Source organism: Daucus carota, chromosome 5 (assembly GCF_001625215.2).
Source record: "Daucus carota subsp. sativus chromosome 5, DH1 v3.0, whole genome shotgun sequence".
NCBI lineage: Eukaryota > Viridiplantae > Streptophyta > Magnoliopsida > Apiales > Apiaceae > Daucus > Daucus carota.
Genome location: NC_030385.2, coordinates 42,710,267 through 42,729,438, shown reverse-complemented (window position 1 = coordinate 42,729,438; position 19,172 = coordinate 42,710,267). Strand labels below are relative to the sequence as shown.

Below are 19,172 nucleotides of genomic sequence, written 5' to 3'. Positions count from 1 at the left end.
TAACTATTAAGCCAAGCTCAAAAACCGAGTTTAAATTCAAAATTAATCAATCCATGAGTATCGCAAACTTAATATATATTGTCTCCATTTGTTTTATATACTATAATTATATCAAATATTTAATTTATAATAAATTATATATATTAAATCAGGTCAATATATAACAAGTATATCATATTTGAGATTTTATTAATGTTTATTTATACCTACTCAAATTTTCTGAGCCAAATTCAAATCTAAAAAAATTTCAGCTTTTAAAGTCATCACTCGATCGGATGGAGTCAGAATCATTTTATCACGAACTCGAGCATGACGTTATTTCGATGGAAAATGAATCGTCTAGTAATTTGACTATATTTTTATTATTTGAATGCAAATATAAATTATAAAGCCATACGATTCGAAAAGTAATCAGAACACATATTTTTCCAAAAAAAAATCTTCATATAAAAATTGAGGACATACGTTTCACTGGGGTAACGCATAGTGGGTCCGACCAACCTCATCTACAGAGAACTATGGGTCCCAGGACCCCTATAATCATATCATAAGCACTTGCCTTGTCACGTGATCATCCACGCATTCATGTCTTTTCTGTAGACTGTGTTGTTCTTGACTCTGCCATGCAAGATTGCAATTTGCAACTCGTTTATCGGATATACTAACAAATCATATACATGTACTTATACTTTTAAGTCTTAAATTTTTTATAAAATAGTTTTTAATTTTTTATTATTCTTTAATTATTAATTATTTTATAAATCAAATGAACCCGTAAAAAGAATTTTTGAATTTTATTACTAATTCTAATTATATACACACAACTATTCAGATCAATTGAATATATTGCATAGTAGGAGTAATAATTTTGTTGTAGTTTAGACTAACATTTAATATAAAATTTGGATAATTAAATTATAATTAACACATATAAAAATATTTTTAATTTAAAAATACAAAATATTATGTGTTTATATTCTTAAAAATAATTTATTAGACAGATTTACTTGTAGCAACCTGAGAAGTTAAAGATCGAACATACTATAAGCTAAAAATGATAAAATGTGCAAATTTTTTTAAAATTAAAATAAATAACCTTTATTATTCAATAAAATAAAATAGTACCGTAGGCGGATATACCTTATATCGTTGGTTTGATTTGATATTTGTCTGATTTAAATATAATTTTATATAATTTATTTGAAATAAATTATATATATCGTCACAATTTAAATTAAATATAATATTAAGATTATTTCACTTTAAATTTAATAAATAAATAAATAAAGAGGTATTATCAACAATAATAATAGCATGTTGTATTATATATCGATTACTAAAATATTAATATATTAATTTTTATATTATTTAATAATATATTATTTCATTTTTTAAAAAAAACAATATATTATTTAATAATATATTATTTATTTTTATATTATTTAATAATATATTATTTCTAAAACCATACCGAGGGCGTCATCTAGTTTTGAGTTAAAGTGAACACATAGCATATAGGTGTACCATTATACGAAAAAATAGGGAGAAAAAGTTTAGCCGATAAAAATGAGAAACTGACTCCAGAGAAATGAGTGGGGTTGACTTTGAAGTAGTTACAGTAGATGAGGGCAATAACGTCATTTCGGTGACATGACCTTTTCATCAAAATTCGAAACTCAAGGCGAAATTCCAAATAATCTCCCGCACAATCTGTAACAACAATTCCACTTTTCATTTTAGTTTTTTACTTTAATTAAAAAAAAGGGTATATATAGAGTGTGAGGGCTAAGGTGCCCAGGCTGTTTCATGCAAAGCACATAGTAGAATAATCTAGATAGAGTAATTAGTGTGTGTAAATGTGTGTGTAAATGAGTATATTTATCTGCTTGTATAAAGAGTATTTAGGAGGATTGATTTGAGATTATTTTATTAAAACAAAAGACAAATTAGCCTTTAACAGATATGTACTTCCCTTTCTGTCAGTTTGCTTCTTAAGAATGCTGTCTTTTTATTGAGGATAGTTTGAGTAGTGGGACACAGCAGTTGTTTTAATATACTTGTAAATATTAATGTTTATATAGAGTCTATCTAGTCACAGTTATCTGTTTGTATATATCAGTACTATTTCCTTTGAGATATTAAAAAAAAAAAGAGTGAGTTGCAGAGAGAGACAGAGGGGGAGATTTAATCATGGGAGAGATGGAACATCAGTTCAAAGATTTGCTGTCTCTGACTTTCTTCTGCCTATAAAATCTTGTGAGTTTCAGGGTATGTCAGATCTTTACCTTCTCATGCTTTTCATTCTTTCATTTATCTATTTATTCACAGTTATATATTTGTTTCTTTGTCACTACATTAAATTTATAGTATTTCTTTTTATTCTTATGGAAAAATCCAACCTTTGGTTTCAAGTGTTTCAGACTCTGTAGCCATTTGATGTTTCCAGACATGAGTTTGAACTTTGAACTTTGAACTAAGAACCCTGTTGTGAATGTTGTAATGCATGTTTTCTTTTAATGTTTGGTTCTGAAAGTAATTTGAACCACCAATTATTTTGTGATGGTGGTCATTTAGTTTGTCAAAGAGGTCATTGTTTTCTTTCCAGAATTGTTTAAATATGTTATGTGGAGATATTGTTTTGTACTCATCATTTTTGGAAAAAAACAGCTATTCTATTTAATATGACTTTCTAGTCTGTCCATTCATGTTTGTTTGGTGGAGGATGAGTTTTCATGTTCAGAATAGCATGTGTACATAATGAAACATCTTTCAATTCTTGCTAATTTTGTGAATAATGTTTTCTAGTTTGCTAATTTTGTGAATAATGTTTTCTAGTTTTTCTGGGGTATCCTGTCTGATTTTAACCATTTATGTTATCTTCTCCGGTTAGTAATTATTATTTGTCATTATAGTTCATCGAGACTGCATTTTGTAGGTTCAGGTTCTGGCAAGTAATTAGTATGCTTCATGAGGTATAGTAATGACTAAAATTCAATGGTTTTCGATAAAAATTTATGTTGTTAACATATAGTGATTACAATATATGCTACTCGAGATTTTGGTTTAAGTTATAATGAATAATAATTGAAACGGCTTGTTCTGCCAGATAATAATTGAAACGGCTTGGTCTGCCAGAGGATTGTGTGTTTTTTATGTGTTAGACACCTTATTTGTGTAATTGCATACTAACGCTGGATCAATGGTGTTTATTTCAGTGGTTTTTAAGGTTAAATTATCGAGATGGACTTTACAGATTCTACCAAAGTTGTCTACAATAGAATCCAGAAACTAGAACCAGAAAATGTGTCTAAGATTATTGGTTATCTACTGTTGCAAGATCATGGTGAGAGGGAGATGATTAGATTAGCATTTAGCCCGGATAATGTACTTCTCTCTTTGATTGAGAAAGCTAAAACTGGATTGTCGTCCAAGCCAGTAGCTTCTCTTTCGGTTTCACCTCCTCAGATGAGCCCTACACCAATCTCAGAGCTTCCCTTGCAGTTCACCTCATTCTCGGCATCTCGGTCCTTTCCATCTCTGAATTCAGCGCTTAGAGTCCCCAATCCTTACTGGGATCCCCAAGTTCCTGCAGAGCAGCTGCCAGTTCGTAACTTGGAATATGTCCCACTAGGGTACACAGAATCTGCTCTGGATGATTATCGTCTGCAGAACCAGCTTCAGTTTTTCTCATTGGAAGATCAAATGGATGCTATCAACTCAAATCAGTCTGATGTGTCAGGCAGTTACTATTTGCCTAAAACTGCAGTTGGCCCGAGAGCCAACCGAAGGTCTCCAAGTTTGCCTGAATTTCCGGTCAAGGTTTGCCACTACTTCAGTAAAGGATTTTGTAAACATGGAAGCAACTGTCGCTACTTTCATGGCCATCTGATACCAGAAAGCTTCTCTCAAGTGTACCATTCGAATACAAATGAAGTTGTTAATGAAGATCAGGATTTTTCACCTGGATCGCTTGAGAAGCTCGAAGTGGAGATCACTGAACTCTTGAAATCGAGAAGAGGGTTCCCAGTGTCAATTGCTTCCTTACCGATGTTATATTATGAGAAATATGGGAAGACACTTCAAGCTGAGGGGTATCTTACAGAGAGCCAGAGACATGGAAAAGCTGGTTATAGCTTGACTAAGCTTCTTGCCCGACTCAAGAACAGCATTAGGCTTATAGACAGGTGGAATTCGTGAATTGTCATTGTTACAGATGCTTTATAGTTCCACATGTTCAAAGAGTAGTTAACTTCTCATGTTTTCTTTTATTTAGCTACAGACCTCATGGTCAGCATTGTGTCATATTGGCAAAAGATGTTCCGGAGTATATGGACTTCAATGGAGAAAGAAATGAGCATGGCGGAACAGTGACTGGCTCTCGCCAGATATATCTGACTTTTCCTGCTGAGAGCACTTTCACGGAGCAAGACGTTTCCAACTATTTCAAGTAAGGAAAGTTAGATTATTGTCGCCAGTGGTATTCCATCATTCCAAATAATGATTATTATATTAACAGTATTTGTTCTTTTGCTTTTAATTTTCTAGTAAATATGGACCTGTTCAAGATGTTAGGATTCCTTGCCAGCAGAGAAGAATGTTTGGGTTCGTGACTTTTGTTTACCCAGAGTCAGTAAAACAGATTCTGGCTAAAGGGAATCCTCATTTTGTATGTGGTGCGCGTGTTCTTGTAAAGCCTTACAGGGAAAAATCAAGGCTTTCCGAGAGGTGAGTAGAAATGGAGTTATAAAACCACTGCATTTTTTACACCACATTATGTTTCTCCTCTACTTAACTCCTGTTACCACATTTTGAAGCCTTAATCTCTTTTCAAATCAACCATCTCTTTCCGCAGGAAGTTCTCTGAAAAAGTTCAGCATCCAATGTACTATGGTTCTCATATTGTTGATGCAGAAACTGATATACACTCAAGTAAGGTCTTCTTTTCAGTGATTTTTAGATTAGCCAATGGTTTCCCTAATATATTCATACGTTTACTTTTATTTTTTATTCGGCAGTCCCTAGATTTTATGATAATTCAGGCATGCTGAGGAAGCACGTTATGGAGGAGCAGGAACGTCTACTTGAGTTTGAAAGAATGCGCTTCTCTGAGATGCAAATAGCAGCTAAATCCATGAACCATCATCAATACTTTGGCTATGCACCAAACGAAATGAAGATTTCTGAAGGTTCTACATTAGACTTGATTATATAATTTATTTAAAAATTTTAATCTTATTCCTATTATTTTTGTAAACAAATTCTTGTTTTTCTTGTATATCAACAAAGCACATGAAGAACAGCCGGACTTCCCATCTGCCGAACGATTCAATTACTTGTTAGATGTTCTGAATAATGGTTCTGGTAATACTGAAGAGACTATCAAGCACATAGAGACCAAATACAGTGATCAGGAGAGGTACAATGTTTTATCATATATCTTATTCATTTTGATTATCAAATTTTGTTATGTCGTTATTGTGTGGTTTCCTAAATGTGGCGTGGTTTCTAAAATTTTGCGCAGCACTCAGGGACTAAACCTTCCAGACAGTCCGTTTGCGTCTCCAATGACGAGCAGGATTTCGACAGCTACATAGTTTCTGCAACAGAGAAGGTCACAGATATAGGGTGCTCTATTATACTACAGAAGCGGCAGATTATAAATAACTGTATACCAGTCTCAGAGTAGTTCGTGTTTATCTTGGAGTCAGATACCTAGTCATGAAGAGCAAAAGATGGTTTCTCGGTGTTCTCTTCAGCTAAAGTTAGAAGGTACCGCAAAGAATAGCGGTACAGACAAAATGTTACAAGTTGAGGGTTTTTTAGATTTAGTCTGGACTCTGAAGTAGACTTGTTAGTATAATCTTACTTAGCAAAAGAAGAAAGGAAGTAGCAGTACAAGCAGAAATTAAGTTAAAGAAATGTAGGGGTCTCTGCAGGGCTAAGAAAGAAGTTATAATAAATATACTAGTTCATACATAATCGATATTCAGCTGGACTTCATGAATTGTTTCATCTATGCTTTGCTTGATATATGTTAAGTTGTTCGGACCGATGCTCCTGAGTACGTACTCACTAACTCGAGATTAAAAAAGATTTTTACCCAAGAAAGTATGTTGGAATAATTTTCCAACATTTATCATCTATCATCTATCATCTATCATCCATTTAGCACAGTCAAGTGGTGTGGTGAAAAAGGTAATATAAATGATGAGAATAATTTGGTCTTGTGACCCCCTTGTGACTAAAGAAGTAGAGTATACTTTGATGTTTATCTCTTTAATGTCACCACCTGATGATGTATAAATAAAGAGATTGACCATTGGAGAAGAGAAGGGCCAGATTTTGTAATATTAATATATAGTTGTAGTTGATGTCCCATTTGCTTTTCTTTTTTGTTCTTTCTACACTGCTTTGCTTGTCCAATCTTCCTTGCAATATAAGATCTTATTTAAATGCTCCAGAGAGAACCATTAGAGAGAGAACCATAGAACCCTTACCTTATAAGACAGGGTTCTGCAGCAGAACTTAAGTATGAGTTAGGGTTCTGCAGCAGAACTTCACATGCAAAAAATGTCAATATCTATGTATTAGATTTTAAAATTATTTTTGAACACACACAACGATGAAAAAATATGAAAAAAACATGTATTTAGATTTAGATCCTAAAAATCTATTTAAAATTTAGGGTTCCGCAGCAGAACCTTAGTGGTTCCATGGTTCTATTTTAAGGACTGGTTCTCTCTTGAGCGCGACCCGCTTAAATAAATATATATATAAAAAGTTATGTTTTTCTGCTTTTCTGAAATTGATAGAATAACATACATATAGTGTTAGTTTACATGATTCTCATTTGCTGATACTTTTTGCATCTGGCAAATTTCATATCAAAACATAACACAAAGATAGTCAACTGAGTGCCAAGAATGGTTACTAAAAATCTGATACTTCTTATCTAATATAATCAACATTCTGTTACTAGTTCCTCCAAATAATTTTTACAACCAACACACGTTCACCCGTCTTAAATTGCCTATAAAATAAATAACTTACTAATCTCGCCTAGCTAAACAGGTCTAATTAACCAGCTTTAATGCAGAAAACAAATATAGAAAGTTCTCTAATCAGAAGTATCCTTGTCTATGTCAACAATCATCATAAATTACTACATCAAAGTAGCTTCCTGTAAATGTTGGGGAAGCTTGTTCTTATTCGGTTTCACTAACATGAACAACCATATCGAGACCGGCTACTTCCTTTTCCTCAGTTTCAGATCTTGACTCACTATTTTGAGGTGCTACGTCTGTATCAGCTCCTGATGCATTCTGAGGTGTTACGTCTGTATCAGCTCCTGATGTGTTATGAGTTACAGTTTGTGCAGAAGGTATAGTATGGTCATGTTGTCCCTCGTAGGTGGTGATAACCACTTTTGAATCATGGGAAGCCCTTTCAACATGTTTCTTAACAGGACAACCAGTGTTCGAACACCTATAGTAGCTCCTGGTAACATAAAGAAAAAAAAAACTTAACCGCAATAAATGATCTTCATAAGCTAGTACAAAAAAGATGTTTGCACGTACATCTAAAATTACTCTTTTCACATCAATATATGCATTTAGTACATCTTTTTACAGATTCAGCTTTAACATGATGGTAACAACTATAACATGCAATGTATTGGCCGGGAAGAAATTTAGACCCTTTGCACTAGTAATTGAGAACTTGATCCAATATACTTGAACCAGAAAGATAACAAACAAAATTCTGACTAAACAATTTCATATGAAAGGGTCAAAGAGACATAGCACATTGTACAGCATAAAACTGCATATATAACAGGCAACTATATAATGGAGTAAGAGCATCTTCGCAAGACTCTTAATCCCTTTCCAGAAAAAAAATTAGAAAAATTAAAAAAAATTGATGCTACTAGCAACTTAGTAACATTCATATATTTGTGAAGTCTAGCAATACTCTTTATTACAACTCCTAATCGATCAATTGTTTTTACTTGAAGTACTAAAAAATTGAGAATGCGACAAGGAAAAAAAAAGGTCAAATAAAATTAAAAGATTAACATAATGAGATAGGGAGGAGACAGAGGCTTTCTATCCATAGGTACAAAAGAGAGAAGGCCACTTATAAACTGAATTTTCCTGTATCTAGAGAGGGAATTAATACTACGGGGTGCATCGAACTAAACTACAATTATACACATACCACTATACCAGGTTCCAGAAGATATAAGTGAGGAGTGGTTTGCAATCCTTAATGATATAAAAATCCTTAAAGCAGGAAATATCATATTAATTTTGTCACTACTAGACTTCCTGCATGAGTTTGTTCCTACTAAATTTCTCCAAAGATTTTGTAGAGAGGCTAATGCATATTGGCAGTGGAGGCATAATGCTTATGCTCCCCTTACTGCAGCAACTGTTTCGCTTCAAAAGATCTGTTAAAAACTGTTTTCTTTCTCTATGAAGATGAGGACTATTAGTAACATGAATACTAAGGCTAAGCTTAGGAAAAGACAATTTATTCTAATTTTATGCTACAAGGAATAATTTAATATCATGATGGCTCCTTAAATGATCCTATATAAACTGTTTTTCAGCTTTTTCCCCCCTATATTTCAGAAGGATTATATATGCCTATAAATTTCTTAAAATCTACTCCCAATGTAAAATGATCTAAAAAGTGATAATATTTAGTCCCTTGGATAACTCAAGGGAGTAAGTTTGGATCAAAGTCCTTTCCTCCTGCATAATGTAAAGTTGAAGGAATATCAGAATCAATTCAATCGCTCAATCAATTTTGAAAAGATCTTCCAAATGTCCTGTAACAAATTAATTATGCATGAAACGTAGAGCATATGCTTCCCTCCCTATTTATGTATCTAGTTAAGCCATTGCAACCTATGGCGTGAACTTATCACATACAGAAAGCGAGCCTTCTTTTGGAATAGAGGCACTAAGCCCAACTATTTTATTCCTTATTTTATAATAAAGCAGGGCTGCTTTTAAGGTCTTTAATATAATGAATGCATCACCAGCAATCTAGTGCAACAAGTACCATTGGAATAAATGAGAGTTCATTTAGTAAAAGAAAGTATCTACCTCCTAGTATATGAATATCAGTGTAACAAAATGGAAAGGCACCGTCACATGCTAAAATTTTGACAGGGAATACAGGACTTCTGTCAAGACCACTTTCTTTTACTTTTTCCATTGCCAGCCAACCACAACTATTAGACAGGACGTATTACCTTGGATTTGAATTGCCTTTCACTAATTTTTGTCCATACTTCCGCCAGCGGTAGCCATCATTCACTATATCAACCAGACTTGTAGTCTGGATAACAATTCGTGATTCACCATTTGCCCTATTAGCTGAAGCCAAATTATCGTCACTGATAGAACTATCCCTCCTCCTGTTCACAAATTACAAATTATTGTACAACTATACAACAGTCCATCACATTCTTTAACAACACTATATAGATTATCATTACCGTCTTTTAGTGTCCATCTCCCCGTCATGATCATCCCTGTCTTTTGCTCTATTTGATTTGGAAGCAGAAACTCCCATAACATCAGGGCTTTTTGCTTGAACAGGCAAGGGCTTAGGACTTTCTACTAGCACAATTTGATGAGGCTTTTCCATGTCTATGTTGGCTGTCTCGTCTTTAAATAATGGTCAAATATATTAAACAATTTAACTTACTGACAAGTTAACAAAACAAAAAATAGTAGTAAATTTCATGATTTACCTTCACTTCTGGGCACTTCACTTCCGACCAAAGAAGACTTTTCTGGTGAACTTGCTTGAACAGATACAGGTGTTTGGGGACTTGGTTGAGGTTTGGGATGTTCATGGTTCCCTCGGCAATTTATATTAGTTATATATCCCTCATGTGATCGTTCCACTTGCTTTTTAGCTGGGCAACTTGGAAATGTGCATTTGTAATAGCTCCGAACAAACTGGTTTCCTCTGACTAGTTTCTGCCCATATTTTCTCCAGTTATATCCATCGTCTGATGGTTTTTCAGGCAGTTTACTGCGACCACTCCCTTCTTGAACAGACGGTAATGTTTGAACCCCAACATCAGGGTTCCTTCGCAGAGGCAATTTTTCCAGGATTTTTGCCTGCTTTAAAGATAAACTGGACTTTTCTTGATCAGATTGCGATGCAGAGAGATAAGTTTCATGATCAATGATTTTCTGCAATGTATCAGGCACATTCGCAGGCATAGTAGAAACAGGTGTTCCATGTTCTGAGGTTAGGATAACAGTACTTAGGTTCGGTGTCGGTTGCAAATTATCCAACTCTTTCTCAGGTACTGTAGAGAGGGAGCTTCGTTCTTGACAAGATTCTGATGTTGGAGTGGTGCCATCTAAGCTGGGCCTCTGGCATAATGTAACTGGCTCAGTTTCATGCACTATAGATATAGAGCTTTCATCTTTGTTTGGTTGTGATGCATCTGCCACGTCATCAAGGCTCTGTGCCAATTTCACATTAGTTAGCCCTTTTTCTGGCTTCACCTGATCAATGCTGCTTTCTTGACGTACTTGTAATATCACTGGCTCGAACAGGCTTTGCCTCTGGTTCAGCTTAAGTGGCTCTTCTCTTGTACGTATTACAGAGTGAGGGGTTCCCTTTTGGTTGGAGACTGAATCATGGAACACAGCATCTAAGTTCTCCCCCTGCTGCAACTTGTCAGCAGAAATTGCATCACCCATGCCTTCCATTGAAGTAACCATGTGAGTTTTCAGCATCCTAGCAGTAATTATACAATTTTAGTTCATATCGGGAAAATATTATATACACATGATAATTTAAATGTTAAGATTCAAAATTGTGCGAAAACTAACTTAGAACTTTAATACGGCTCCTCATACACCATGTGTCCAGTATAGAAACCTGAAAATCAACATGCAATGTAACCATTATAGATCAAGAAATTTAAACTGGTACTACATATATAGAAGGAATACAAGGATTACAATCAAAAACCAACAGCATCTGTAAGATCAGATCACAATATGCCGAAAAGCTGTCAATCTAGGTATAAACCATGATTAATTGAATTCTGACAATAAACCATGATAAATTGAATTCTGACAATCCCCAAAAATAAAAATTAGATCTAAAAAGAAAATAAAAATGAAAGCAGCTATAGTAGTTACAAACTTACAAGTTACAGATAGAGTTACAGATAGATAAATGCTCCAGAATTTCTTGACATAGAAAAACGTTTAAGTAATACTTTAAATTCTATTATACTATAAGATCTAAATGCAGTAAACAATCAATTGTTATTCGATTCGTTGTTAAACTCAACTAAAATTACATTTTCTAACTCCTCGTCCGAAAACAATAATAACAATGTATCTCTTAACTAGATTACTTAATTACAACTATTTAATAATAAGTTTCTTCATTACCGAGGATATTACAGGCAAAAATTCGGTTTAAATGTTAAGAAAAGTAAAGCTATTAACTGCAATCAGAACAATATATGTAAAGTATGCTTTGAGCCTCTTGCAGATGAACTTAAACCAGACTATAGAGAATTAAAACTTACAGAAAATAGCCCATTTAAATTTGTAATTCCAAACAAAGATAGGAGAGGGAGAGGGAGGGAGAGAGCAGGACCTTTAAACTAAAAGCAGACTTCAAGGGGGTGTATTCAATTCTAGATAACAGATTAATACTAATATATGGATTTTAATAAATTATAGTTCATATTGATTCTACGCAGAGTTCAGTGGAGTTAAAGTAAAATAGAGTCTTTAGGATTTTTGACACTAACCCCTTAAAATCTCATTGATTTTGGAGAGATTTCTAAAAACATAAAAGCATTAATCAATCCCTCGTAGTCGTAATCCATCATTTATAAAGTCTAAGAAAACCCGTCATTTTTTTAAAACCATCAAATTTTAATGGATTTTAAATCATCTTAATTGAATACCCACCAGATTTTAAGGATAACTTAAATCCTAATTGAATGCCACCAAATTTTTTAAGCATCACTTTAAATCCTCATTGAATACCTCAGAGTTTTCAAGGATGATTTAAGATCCCGATTGAACACACCTGGGTTTATTACATCCAAAACAATTCTGAAAAATCTACATTGAATACACCCCCTTGGAGTGTGTCGCTATATCATGATCAGATATCTGTACTACTGGTAGGTGACCAACAATCCTTAAATAGAACAGCTTCGCTACGTCAACACTCATCAGGTATTTCCCTAAACACAAACTCACGATTGCCAAGGATGGTATATCTTCCAAAATAAAAGGAAAGGCAGAAGCCGGCAGGGAAAGGGAATCAGCTGAACGATCTAACATGACAAACTATTTCTTGTCCAATTGAATTCCGATATTAAAGAAACTCCCCCCAAAAACACCACTACCTCAATCAATCAGCAACTATCACACAACAAATCATACAAGACAAGCAACAAACTGAAAACTAAACAAGGCTTAGTAATTCCTCCAAAACAATTTAAGTCACACTTTTTATGCAATTTCTAGAACAAAGAATCAGCATAACATAAATGATTACAGCTTCACAACCAAAATCAAAGAAAGAAAAAAATTAACACACCAATTAACAAGAATTATTCAAAAAATAACAGAAAGAATGGTAAAATAGCAGATCAGGTGGGCTAATCTTAATCCAAAAAAACCCTAGAAAAAACCTTAATTACAATTCAGTTAAAAAAAACAAGAAATAATTAAATGATTACTACCTTGATTTAGAAACCCGAAATTCTCGGAGGTAGAATTGAAACTGTCAGTCGCCGGCCGGAAAATATACTGTGTGTGTGACTGTGTGTGAAGATCAGAACTGAGCAAGTATAGAGAAAGGTTTGGCTTGTCAGTGAGTATTTTGTGTTTGTTTGTTGAGACCTGGGAATAACAACCTTATTATTAATTTGATTTGTTAATATCTTTTTTCAGGGAATATAATTTTGTAATTAATTATTTTGTTATCAGTTTATTTTAAGGATTTTTGTTTCTTAGAAAGAGTTATTTGGCGGGGCCCGGTATGTATAACGTGTAGAAAGCAGAGGTGGACCACACATGTAAACTGATCGCAATACCAAGTGCGTATTCAATTCGGATCTTAATTACTGAATGTATTTAAATTGAATTTCGATAATATATCAAAATTTAAAATGATTCAATTAAAATTTTAAGTTATTTTTACAATTCGATTATATTTAACTAAAATTATTTAAAATTCATTAAATTCCAATAATAGTCGGATTTCAATGAATTTCCAAATTTCAATAAAAAAAATTTATAAGACAATTTCAGATACTTTAAATATTTGACATCTTATCAAAATATATAAGATTTTAAAATATTCTGCTTAAATATTAAATTTTTTAAATCAAACTTCATGAAATTTCATATAAAATTAAAATTAAATATTACCCCCGGCGTAGATTGTTGCCACTTGGAGTATTTGTTGTAGTAATTGAGTATTTTGCTTTATGTTCCTGCGTTTCATAACTTTTGTTTGTTTGTTTGTTGGTACGACGTTTGTGGAACGTGCTCTCATGTTCTTTGTTTTCCAATTTGCGTACTTTTTTATTCATCGTTAATTACTTTCTCGGACTCTCTTAATTACTACTCCCTCCGTCCCAAAAAGCTTTTACCGTTTGAAATGTCGGGACTGTTCATGACATGAGATAAATTACTAATTTACGTCCAATCTATAAATCTAAATATAGTCATGAGTGATCTTGTTGGCTTCGTATTTATGAGTACTATAATACGGTGAAAATTTTATATTTAATATTAATACGAAACTAAAAATATTAATGATTAAAAATGTGTGTTGGCAAACGTGATAAAGGCAAACGGGAAAAGTATTTTGGGACGGAGGGAGTATGAACTAGCTTCTTAACCCGTGCAAAGCACGGGTTGTTTTAAATTATTTTTTTTATATATGTTCATCTCTTTTAAATTGAGATTATTTGTATCATAAAAGTAATTTAAATTGTATATTTATTTATATTTGAAGTCATATTTAAATATAAATATATTATACATGTATGTATTGGAGTTTTAAATATGAAGTAATTTAATGTATATTAATGATAGACATTAATGTCTAATAAATACGTTAGTGTTAAAAGTCAATAATGACTTTTATATATAAAGAAATATGTATTTTGAGCAAATGGTAGTTTGGTCATATTGAATTAAATTGATCAAAGTTGTCCTATTAGATATATATAACGTATTTTAAATTTTTTATTTTTTCAATAAAAGTTTATATTTCAAATTTTTTTTCTAAAAAATATATATAACGTAAGTATATTTTACAAGAGTCTTAAATGCGTGTCAAAAACTAACGTAAAGAACTTGTGGACGGAGGAAGTATATAATAGATAATAGATATGTAAATATGAAGTAATTTAATGTATATTAATGATTAGACATTAATGTCTAATAAATAAGTTGTTGTTAAAAGTCAATAATGACGTCTCTATATATAAAAATATGCATTTTGAGTAAAGGGTAGTTTGGTCAAATTGAATTAATTTGATCAAAGTTGTCCTATTAGATATATAATAGATTAGTTTAATTTTTTTTTAATAATTTTATAATCTTTAAATCTTTTATAAATAAAACTTAAAAATTAGATTTTTATTCAAGAAAATTATTTTTAAAAATAAAAAGTAAAATTATATTTTATAAAATTATTAAAATATGTGCTGAGTAGTGAATTTTATTTTATAAAGATGAGTGAGATAGAGGAAATATATTATATTTTTATTTTTAGTGACTAATTTTTTAACAGAGAATTTGTATGTTTTAATAATAAGTATCTGTTTTTATAAATGTCGGATCGAATATTTTTATTTATTTAATTTTTTTTTTGCTAAATATCGGATCGAATATTGAAGCTGAATAGAAAGCATCATATTTTCAGAAACAATGATCAACGAATTACATTGCCTGAGGCCCTAAATCAGAGTTGGCCTTTCTGTGTGCTCTCCTGCTAAACAAACTCAATCTCTTAAAAAGTTTGAGTAACCTGCTAGCATGCTTCCATTGAGATGAAAAGTTAACAGAACCAGTGCAACTTCTCATCTGATTCCTCTTCTGGCCTGATTCCAAATTACGCGACCTCGAACTCCTTGAATTTCTTGCCTTAGAAATGATCTGCATTTCAAGCCTGGTCTTCAAGGCAGTGAGTTCTTGCTCTAAGCTCTGGATCCGGGAGCTTGTGGACTCGTAGTCCTTTCGTGACAACTCAGACCTCTGCAATGCTGAATCTTTTTGCTGCGGAAATAAGTTAAGGCCTCTGCTGCCTGTTTCTCCATTCGCGTAACTGGGGCTTTCTGCTAGAGTTTGGCTTCTTGATAGGCTCCCGGAGAATTCTTTAGAATGTGGTTCGTATCTGAATGAGTCTGAGCACTCTTTCAACGCTTCATGCGTGTTTAGTTGCTGAACAAATAGTGCCTGCACGACTAGGCGAAGTGGCATTAAGTCATTTTGAACCGCTTGGATACACACCTCTGGTGATAGTTTCTGGCATTTGAGGTCTTTGCACACCCTGGCCTTTTCTTCTTGTGTCAAGTCTTTGTGCACCTTAACAAACAGAATCCGCCAATTAGGATCGATTGAGATTTATTTAACATAATCAAGATTAGGTACTAATTAAGAATTATATTTAGCTAAAGGCGAAAGGAGTACCTGCAGAAAGGTGTCTAGTACATGGTAGAGATGGTCATGGTTTTGCCTGCTTGACATTGGTACCGTTTCAACAAGATCCATGATTCTTTTCGAGCTCATTTTCGGGTCAGTAGCTATGTTCTTCAGATAAGCATCCCATAATTCTGCAACAACAGAGTTATTTAGCGAATGGATATAGTCTGAGTCCATGTTTGATGACACATATGTTGAAAATATGTTCTCCATTGTGGCCAGTTCAGTACTAGAAGAGATCAAATCACTCCCGGATGCTGGGAAGAGAAAATCATCAAGATATGCAGCATGCAAAATTGAAGCAATTTGATCTGATAACTTTGCCTGAATTTTGTTAGTTGCTCGGCCAAATTGCAGAGATTTAGAAAGCAAAGAGAAGTAAAACCCAACAGGAATCAATTTACTAGCCTTCTCCCCAGTGGGAAGTAGACTAATGACACCTCGAAAGACTGTCAAATCTTTACTACTTGTGTCATCACTGCTCTGGCGAGTCTTGTTTGATAGGATCCATTTATCTGCATAGAAAAGAACAATAGGACTGACATATTTTTCCCTCATGCCTTGTCTTCTCAAAGATCCTATAATCCTCTTGAAAAACCCGAATGGCAATGCAATAAGATCTTTGATCCAGAGGTCTTGTCTCACAATGTCCTTCACTTTCTGGCAGCTCCAAGCTCGACTTGATAAAGCTTCTAATGTAACTACTGGTTGGTTCCTCCTCCTCTCTGGATCAAGAATTTCCATGCAGGACATGAAGGCAAGTGACTCGATGCACCGGCTCACAATCAGCAGATCTTCAGCCCATGGAAGCAAAGTCTGACATTTTTGGAGAACAATCAAAGTGTCATCCCAGCTCTGTAAGACAACTTGGTTCAGATAAATATCAAACCTCTGACACAGGTTGCCAGAGCAATAATCTTCTGTCATTTCAAGAAACTCTGCTGCACATCTTAGTGCAGCCACATTAAGCGGATCAACTAATGATGATGAGCCGTAGATGAAGAGGGAAATCATCTCAAAGGTCTCTGCTCCTCCTGGAAAATCTTTGGGTAGCTTGATCTCATTTGATTCACCAAGTGTCCTTGCAAAGTATCCGCTCTTTGAAATTAGTGGAAACTGCAACAAAAGCAAGGCATTGTGTTATATCATCAAGAAACAAACACTCAAAAATTCAAAAAGAACATTATTTTAAAGGTAATTGCATTCTGCATATAAGATTTTAATCACCTTGTGGAGGTTAAAAGTTCTATCAGCAACTCGAACACAAAGCGAAACAGGGAAACCAGTCTCTTGGCTCCTACACAGACAATAAGATAGATTACTTGAGAAAGAAATGTAGATGGTTTTGAACTTCTAACTAAACACACACACAGAGCTACATACCATGATATGATTTTGATTTTCAGCAGTGCTGCAACATTTGGAGATGGAAAAGGACTTGAAAGCAGAGAATTTTCGAATCTAACAGCATCCATAGCACCAAATTTACTAGCTTCTTATATGAAACAATACTAATATAAATTGTGAAGGTGAAGCTAGTAAGCATTCAGTGACAAAAATGCTCTGAGCCTGATGACCTTGCTTACACTTACGTTTTGACCAACAGACGTGCACTCGTGTCTTTACTGAAACTTTAGTTATCAACTTCTTGTTAGAATGATATCTACTTGCGGGGTCTTTAGATAGAGCAGAGTCTTGTTTCTAGATTTGGTCAAAGTGGTAGGCCGCACGAGTGAGGTTGTGCATCCTTATTTTAAGCCATGAAAAAAGTTGAAACTCGAATCTTGTGAAGTTGAAAAAGGTGTGGAGAGTATAAAAGCTGGGTGTTAGGGACGCAGGGGAGGTGAAGTGCGGAAGAAGATTTGTTTGGTTTGCGGAATAAGCAAACACCCAAGACGGCACGTACAAGTCACCGGACTTGTTTTTGTTTTGATACTCTCTGTTTTAGATTTGACTTTTTGTCATAAGGGACCGTAAAAGTCATTATTTTCAAATTTATGTTTTTGTGAATTAAAATACAATTTTTATATTTATATTCAGAAAAAATCTATCAGAACTTTATTGATGTCTTATGTTCAAAAAGTTTAAACGTAAATTATTTAAAAAAGAGAGAGTATTTTAACTATTATGACGAGATTCATTTTTCATCCCCTCAAATTTATCGTCTAAGTGGATCTCAACCATGTTTGTGAGATCCAAATCAAAATTCAGTTTTTTCTAAAATAAAAGATTATAGATACTTATTTTTAAAAAATTATTGAAAAATAATATATTTTTTAAATATTTTAACAAGTTGGAAAAATCGTTAAAACAAAAATATTTCTTTTAATTTCGGAAATTTTATTACATAAACATGATAATATATAAACACTTTAAAATAAAATTGTTTTAAGTGATTATACGTGATATGTATAATTTATCTGAAATTAGTAAATTTTTGTGAGTGTAAGTTTATAGGCCAAGGCCATATTATTACATTATTGAGATTTGACTTATACTTGCATGTAATAACTTTTTTTTTAGTTTAACTGATGTTAACCACTTTATTATGTTTTAAAAATATGTGAGAAATGCTACCTGGGCAGGTTAAATTGCCGATAAGATAAGATAGTATGCGACCCAAAAGAAAATAGCCATGGCCCATGGCACAAGCATGGCTTTGGTTGATTTTCCAGTTCTCATGTATACACTTTTAAATATGTTTCATATTTCAGAAATTTAGCTCAATAGAAATATGAAATTGATAGTATCTAACAAATCACCTTTGTATTTTGAAATTCTGGAATGGTGATAAAAAAAATTCTCATTCACTTTAAAACGTGTATGAATTCATATTCTTTGATATTTAAAATTAATATTTTTTCTATAAGTAAATAAAGTTTTAAAATATTGATGAATTTAAAGCATTTTTTCAAGGTAGCATTCAAATTCTGATGTCAATTCCTCGAGAAACTGAGTAAAGATAAAGTTAGCATCAAAAAATTATAATTTATGAATTCTTTTTAATATAATAAATTTTTCTAAAACTCGACAAGACGACAAGTTTCTTTTTTTTGTTACATTCTGGGTGTTTGGCAACCCATTTTAAGCTGGACTTCTCGACTTATAAGTGAGAAGCACTTATTCGTACCGTTTGTGTAAAAAGTCAAGAAGCACTTGTAAAAAGCTAAGAATGCTAACTTTTGTTTCAAGACTATTACATATTTCCGAAACACTTTAATCACTTATAAGTCTTATCTTGCTTCTATTTTTTTTTTTTTGAAAATATATATACATGCAAGTTGTTCACGGATAATGCAGAAAAGTGAAGTTTGTCTGCTTTTGGTTACTTTCGAATATCAAAAATTTGGTGGTGCTAATGACAAAATTATGCAAAAATAGGTAGATAAATAAAATTTGGTTAAACTTAAATTTAACAATTTTTTTTGACAGAAAACT

At 33.0% G+C, this 19,172-nt stretch overlaps 3 protein-coding genes across 6 annotated transcripts; 1 reads left to right on the top strand and 2 right to left on the bottom strand.

Moving 5' to 3' along the window:
* The first annotated feature begins 1,800 nt into the window (after positions 1-1,800).
* On the top strand, positions 1,801-6,052 carry LOC108220024 (zinc finger CCCH domain-containing protein 18). 4 transcript variants are annotated; one of them, XM_017393658.2, is made up of 8 exons: positions 1,801-2,268; positions 3,216-4,184; positions 4,280-4,447; positions 4,546-4,725; positions 4,853-4,929; positions 5,016-5,186; positions 5,287-5,416; positions 5,522-6,052. In XM_017393658.2, exons 2-8 carry the CDS (start codon positions 3,241-3,243, stop codon positions 5,592-5,594), a joined length of 1,743 nt encoding a protein of 580 aa, XP_017249147.1. In that variant the 5' UTR covers positions 1,801-2,268; positions 3,216-3,240; the 3' UTR covers positions 5,595-6,052. The 4 variants fall into 4 exon arrangements, with proteins under 4 accessions (XP_017249147.1, XP_017249146.1, XP_063950751.1 ...); XM_017393657.2 differs by having other exon boundaries at positions 2,129-2,268; positions 4,274-4,447; XM_064094681.1 differs by having other exon boundaries at positions 2,129-2,256; positions 4,274-4,447; positions 5,522-5,828.
* Positions 6,053-6,924: 872 nt separating this feature from the next.
* Positions 6,925-12,928, bottom strand: LOC108223535 (WRKY transcription factor 1). Its single transcript, XM_017397851.2, has 6 exons — positions 12,758-12,928; positions 10,869-10,917; positions 9,767-10,773; positions 9,509-9,680; positions 9,263-9,427; positions 6,925-7,497 (listed from the first exon to the last, which is right to left on the bottom strand). The coding sequence occupies exons 3-6, from the start codon at positions 10,770-10,772 to the stop codon at positions 7,206-7,208; spliced, it is 1,635 nt and encodes a 544-aa protein (XP_017253340.1). The 5' UTR covers position 10,773; positions 10,869-10,917; positions 12,758-12,928; the 3' UTR covers positions 6,925-7,205.
* A 2,002-nt stretch (positions 12,929-14,930) lies between these two features.
* LOC108222282 (BTB/POZ domain-containing protein At5g48130) lies at positions 14,931-17,508 on the bottom strand. Its single transcript, XM_017396202.2, has 4 exons — positions 17,118-17,508; positions 16,962-17,031; positions 15,723-16,850; positions 14,931-15,617 (listed from the first exon to the last, which is right to left on the bottom strand). The coding sequence occupies exons 1-4, from the start codon at positions 17,207-17,209 to the stop codon at positions 14,973-14,975; spliced, it is 1,935 nt and encodes a 644-aa protein (XP_017251691.1). The 5' UTR covers positions 17,210-17,508; the 3' UTR covers positions 14,931-14,972.
* Between the last annotated feature and the right edge of the window lie 1,664 nt (positions 17,509-19,172).

Coding starts and splice junctions, on each gene's coding strand:
- LOC108220024 (XM_017393657.2), top strand. CDS start 3,241: ATGGACTTTACAGATTCTACCAAAGTTGTCTACAATAGAATCCAGAAA. Junction 4,448..4,545: donor GACGTTTCCAACTATTTCAA/GTAAGGAAAGTT, acceptor TTAATTTTCTAG/TAAATATGGACCTGTTCAAG. Junction 4,726..4,852: donor AAATCAAGGCTTTCCGAGAG/GTGAGTAGAAAT, acceptor CTCTTTCCGCAG/GAAGTTCTCTGAAAAAGTTC.
- LOC108223535 (XM_017397851.2), bottom strand. CDS start 10,772: ATGCTGAAAACTCACATGGTTACTTCAATGGAAGGCATGGGTGATGCA. Junction 9,428..9,508: donor GAGATGGACACTAAAAGACG/GTAATGATAATC, acceptor ATTTGTGAACAG/GAGGAGGGATAGTTCTATCA. Junction 7,498..9,262: donor AAAGGCAATTCAAATCCAAG/GTAATACGTCCT, acceptor TTATGTTACCAG/GAGCTACTATAGGTGTTCGA.
- LOC108222282 (XM_017396202.2), bottom strand. CDS start 17,209: ATGGATGCTGTTAGATTCGAAAATTCTCTGCTTTCAAGTCCTTTTCCA. Junction 17,032..17,117: donor AAAATCAAAATCATATCATG/GTATGTAGCTCT, acceptor TTGTCTGTGTAG/GAGCCAAGAGACTGGTTTCC. Junction 16,851..16,961: donor GAACTTTTAACCTCCACAAG/GTGATTAAAATC, acceptor CTTTTGTTGCAG/TTTCCACTAATTTCAAAGAG.